The 3,653-nt window shown below is 38.8% G+C and overlaps 1 protein-coding gene and 1 long non-coding RNA gene across 4 annotated transcripts in view; both read left to right on the top strand.

The window, feature by feature from the left end:
- LOC131877916 (homeobox protein Hox-B4-like) overlaps window positions 1–879 on the top strand; it is a 19,805-nt gene extending 18,926 nt beyond the window's left edge. For all 3 annotated transcript variants that reach the window (XM_059223874.1, XM_059223951.1, XM_059223792.1), the window contains exon 3: window positions 439–879. In XM_059223874.1, coding sequence (XP_059079857.1) covers window positions 439–677 — 239 coding nt within the window. In that variant the 3' untranslated portion in view covers window positions 678–879. The remainder of the gene's footprint in view (window positions 1–438) is intronic.
- A 1,634-nt stretch (window positions 880–2,513) lies between these two features.
- Window positions 2,514–3,640, top strand: LOC131878355 (uncharacterized). Its single transcript, XR_009373014.1, has 3 exons — window positions 2,514–2,865; window positions 2,924–2,980; window positions 3,056–3,640. It is a non-coding gene; the product is annotated as an uncharacterized LOC131878355 (long non-coding RNA).
- Window positions 3,641–3,653: the final 13 nt, after the last annotated feature.

The raw sequence follows: 3,653 nt of genomic DNA, 5'->3' as shown, positions 1-3,653 counted from the left end.
ATCTAGAAACGTTCAATGCATTGGCAAAATTCATGAAGCCCAAAGCCACTTGAATGTGTAATGCTGTAATGCAGGTCTGATAAAAGCCACTTGCGAGTTTTGCCAGCACGTATGGTGGGCTTATTAAAATGGAACTAAAATTTTTGAGCACTAACAAAGAGGGTGCCTTCTTGATGACAAATGTTCAAAAATGAAAAAGTTCTAAACCTTTCTCATCACTGACATTGATTAATAATGTCGAGAGATCTGAAGTTTACTGTCCGCAAAGCGCTCCGCTCTCACCGTTTTCGACGTCGTGAGCATAAAGGAGACCTCTCTGTCCCGGTTGAACATACATTATTGAGCTGGCTGGAATACATTTTTGAACAACATGTGATTACTCGTTACCTGCCGTATACCTGCCGTATAACCATATCGTGTTTTCTAATTTGATTTTAGAGCGAAAGCGTGGTCGTCAGACATACACCCGATATCAAACATTGGAATTGGAGAAAGAGTTCCATTTTAACCGTTACCTAACCCGACGACGGCGAATTGAGATTGCTCATGCTCTATGCCTAACTGAGAGACAAATCAAGATATGGTTCCAAAACCGGCGAATGAAGTGGAAAAAAGAGAATAAATCCAAACTGGACGGAGCTGAAGGATTGGACGATTCTCCACCAGGGTCACAGTGAAATCGAAGACAAACATTTATGGCTGCATTTACAGAGACCAAATTCGTCGCATCAATGCATTTGGGATGCCCAATTTTTAGCATATGAAAGCCGGAACAAGCCTGTTCCAGCTAATGCCAAAGTTCTCTAGATATTTTTTTCTTATTACATGTTTAGTGAAGCATTTGCATAACAAATGAAAATTAAACGACGTGTACATAAACTCCAAATATGTACTTGATTCGGGTAAGACTTGGCCAACACCTCCTCTTCTTATTCCTCCTCCTCCCTCTCCTTCTTCTTCTTCCTCTTCTTCTCCTTCTTCTGGTCCTCGCAGCTCTTGTCCATTCTCCAGGCAGAAATCTGAAATTAGTATTATTTTTTTCTCTTCTCCTTCTTCTTCTCTTACATTGAGAAGACTATCTGAAGATGGAAGTTCTTGTTACTTGTCATTGATTAATAGCTTTAGACAATGTACTACGCTTTCTGATGGCAATGTCTGGCCATACACCGTCGAGAGAGGCGGGGAATGTATTAGCTCCATAAAAGTTTGCGAATCACCATGACTCGCACACTATGGAAAAATGCCCCAAAACCAAGTCGACCTTTTGTGAAGTGATTAGAATGTCCCTCAAACACCAGTGCATGATGATTCCGCTCTTGCCACGGCCTTTAGATGAATTGATCTCGCGAACATAAATTTCCACCAAGTTTTCTTTTCTGGCTGCATGACGTGAGAGGATTTATTGCGCTCTGGCTGTGTGAGCACGTCACAGTGATAAATGGCTCTGGCGGAGAAAAGCTGTCACCTCGTCTTCCCAAGTTAGAACCAGCGGCAGGCGTATTAGGTTCTAACCCAGGGAACGGGAGACAGAGGGAGAGAGGCACAAGAGTACCAATATTACAACAACCACTACTACTACTACTACTACTGCTAACTGACTCTTTTGAATTAACATCCTCGAAATGGAGATGAACCTATCGGGGATGAGCGCTAGATCGGTTGAAAATTTAACTAACATACACTACAAGATTGGGAGGCTCATACATAGAAGGTAGGTAGCCAATGACGATGGTTTGAAAGTACAATCTCACATCAATGTAAAATGGTCGGTACCGAATCTTTAATCCGTCATAAAACAAGGATGAAGGGAGGGAAATCTGAAAATAATACTAATCCCCGGATCAAATCCATTTCTGCATCATTGGCGTCTTTGAGCTGCAACCATCAACATAAAAATTTTCTTGGTGATCTTCATTTGTTAACCTTCAGGTTTTGAGGTGAATCGAGCTTTTAAATTCTTATGATTTTACTGTTTCAATATTTGTTGAGGGTATGATAGTAAACGTGGCGTTTCAAAACAAATCCGGTCGTTCTGTTCCGATCGACCCATTGCTTTTCAATCCTTGGCCATTTTCCAACCTTTCTAACTATATCAATACACTTGAGCGAACTATCTTTCTTACACACCCAGTTTATCTTGCGCCCAAGCTTGCACTTCAGACAAACAATCCAAATCTGATTTGAATTTGCAAGGATTAGGGCATTCTCATTTTGACGGATGATAAATATAACCACTTTGTATAATTTGATCTAAGCCGCAGATTCTGGCATTTCATAACACGAAATAGGTTCTAGAAATGAAATGAAAGCTTTAATTCTTATCTTTCTTCATTCTATACAGTATTCAAGCCTCCGCATGTCATGGCCCTTTTGTAACACGTTTTTACTACAAGTATGTGTATTTGGCACATCAAAAATAAATTAGGTTAAGTTTAGTTGGAAGACAAAGATAAGGCAAAGATGACGTCATAAAAACAAGAAGTAAAAAAATAGTCAAATATTGGGCGCTAATTTTGCAAATCAAAGGCATAAAGTATGGCAATCAGTAACAAGAGAAGGAAAAATTTAGTCAATCGGTGCCCTCAATAGGTTGCGAGTATGATAATGAAAACCGTTCCGCACTTGAAAACCGTTACTGCAGTCATGTGAGAAAAATGTACCAATTTTGTGCTTAACAAGCAATATTTTGGATTTCATGGAAAAGGCCATTTCTCAACTAGACATCTGGTGAAAAACTTTTTCTTCACGAGCAATCCAACACATGCCATTTCCCATTCAGCCAAGATTGATTTCGTTGTCCGTTGGCACTGACATCGGAATGTCATATCTGCATGAAAGTCAAATAAAATGATTTCCAATCATTGTGTAAGCAATTTCCCCTCAATGCACCCTTTAAGTGAATAATGCGTTCTTCATATTTCAGGAAAAGCGAATTTCCCATGAGCGATCAAACCATAATTGAGTTCAAACGTATCGTGAGGTAAGAGCAAAAATAGATGAGGTTCAACGTTGTGCCATCATAAAAAGTCTTGTTAAAAATCCCTGCCTGTTTCAGATCGATGCAACCATGGACGAGTAAAGCGCCAAATTACCACTGGATCATATTTTAGAGTTTATTTGGGAAAATAAATAATTTCTTTTATTCCAATTCAAGCATGAAAAAAAGTCATCAGGGTTTCATTTCCTTTTTTGACCGTCAATTTTAGATGATTACGATGGTAGAATAGCTTTTTGGTCACAACGGTGTTCAGCATTCAGACTTGAAACAGCGGTGACGAATGAATTCAATTTCAAATTAACTAGATATGGACCGAAATTTTTTTTAATGGATAAACAACAACTATGCACTTGATCTGGAGAAATTTGCAAAATTCAATTGAAGTGATTTATTGAATTTGACATTCTTTTTTAAGTTCTAACGAGGCCCCTTGGACTTTAAATAAAATTTGAGCTACGTAGGCCTTTCTAAGTAGCAAACGGTTTTACAAGGTTAAAAATGATTGCATCTTTTCCTGCTAAATCTTTACACTTTTACGACCCGACCAAAACATTGAATACTGTATCCATTTCATTTTGTGTTAAGCATTGAAAGTTTAATATTTTGCCCTCATTGAGGGGGTTTCATGCTCCAAAATTCATGACCTCGGTTCTGC

Source organism: Tigriopus californicus, chromosome 1, assembly GCF_007210705.1.
Source record: "Tigriopus californicus strain San Diego chromosome 1, Tcal_SD_v2.1, whole genome shotgun sequence".
Classification (NCBI taxonomy): domain Eukaryota; kingdom Metazoa; phylum Arthropoda; class Copepoda; order Harpacticoida; family Harpacticidae; genus Tigriopus; species Tigriopus californicus.
Note: the sequence above shows the minus strand (reverse complement) of the source record. Positions and strands in the feature narration are given on the sequence as shown.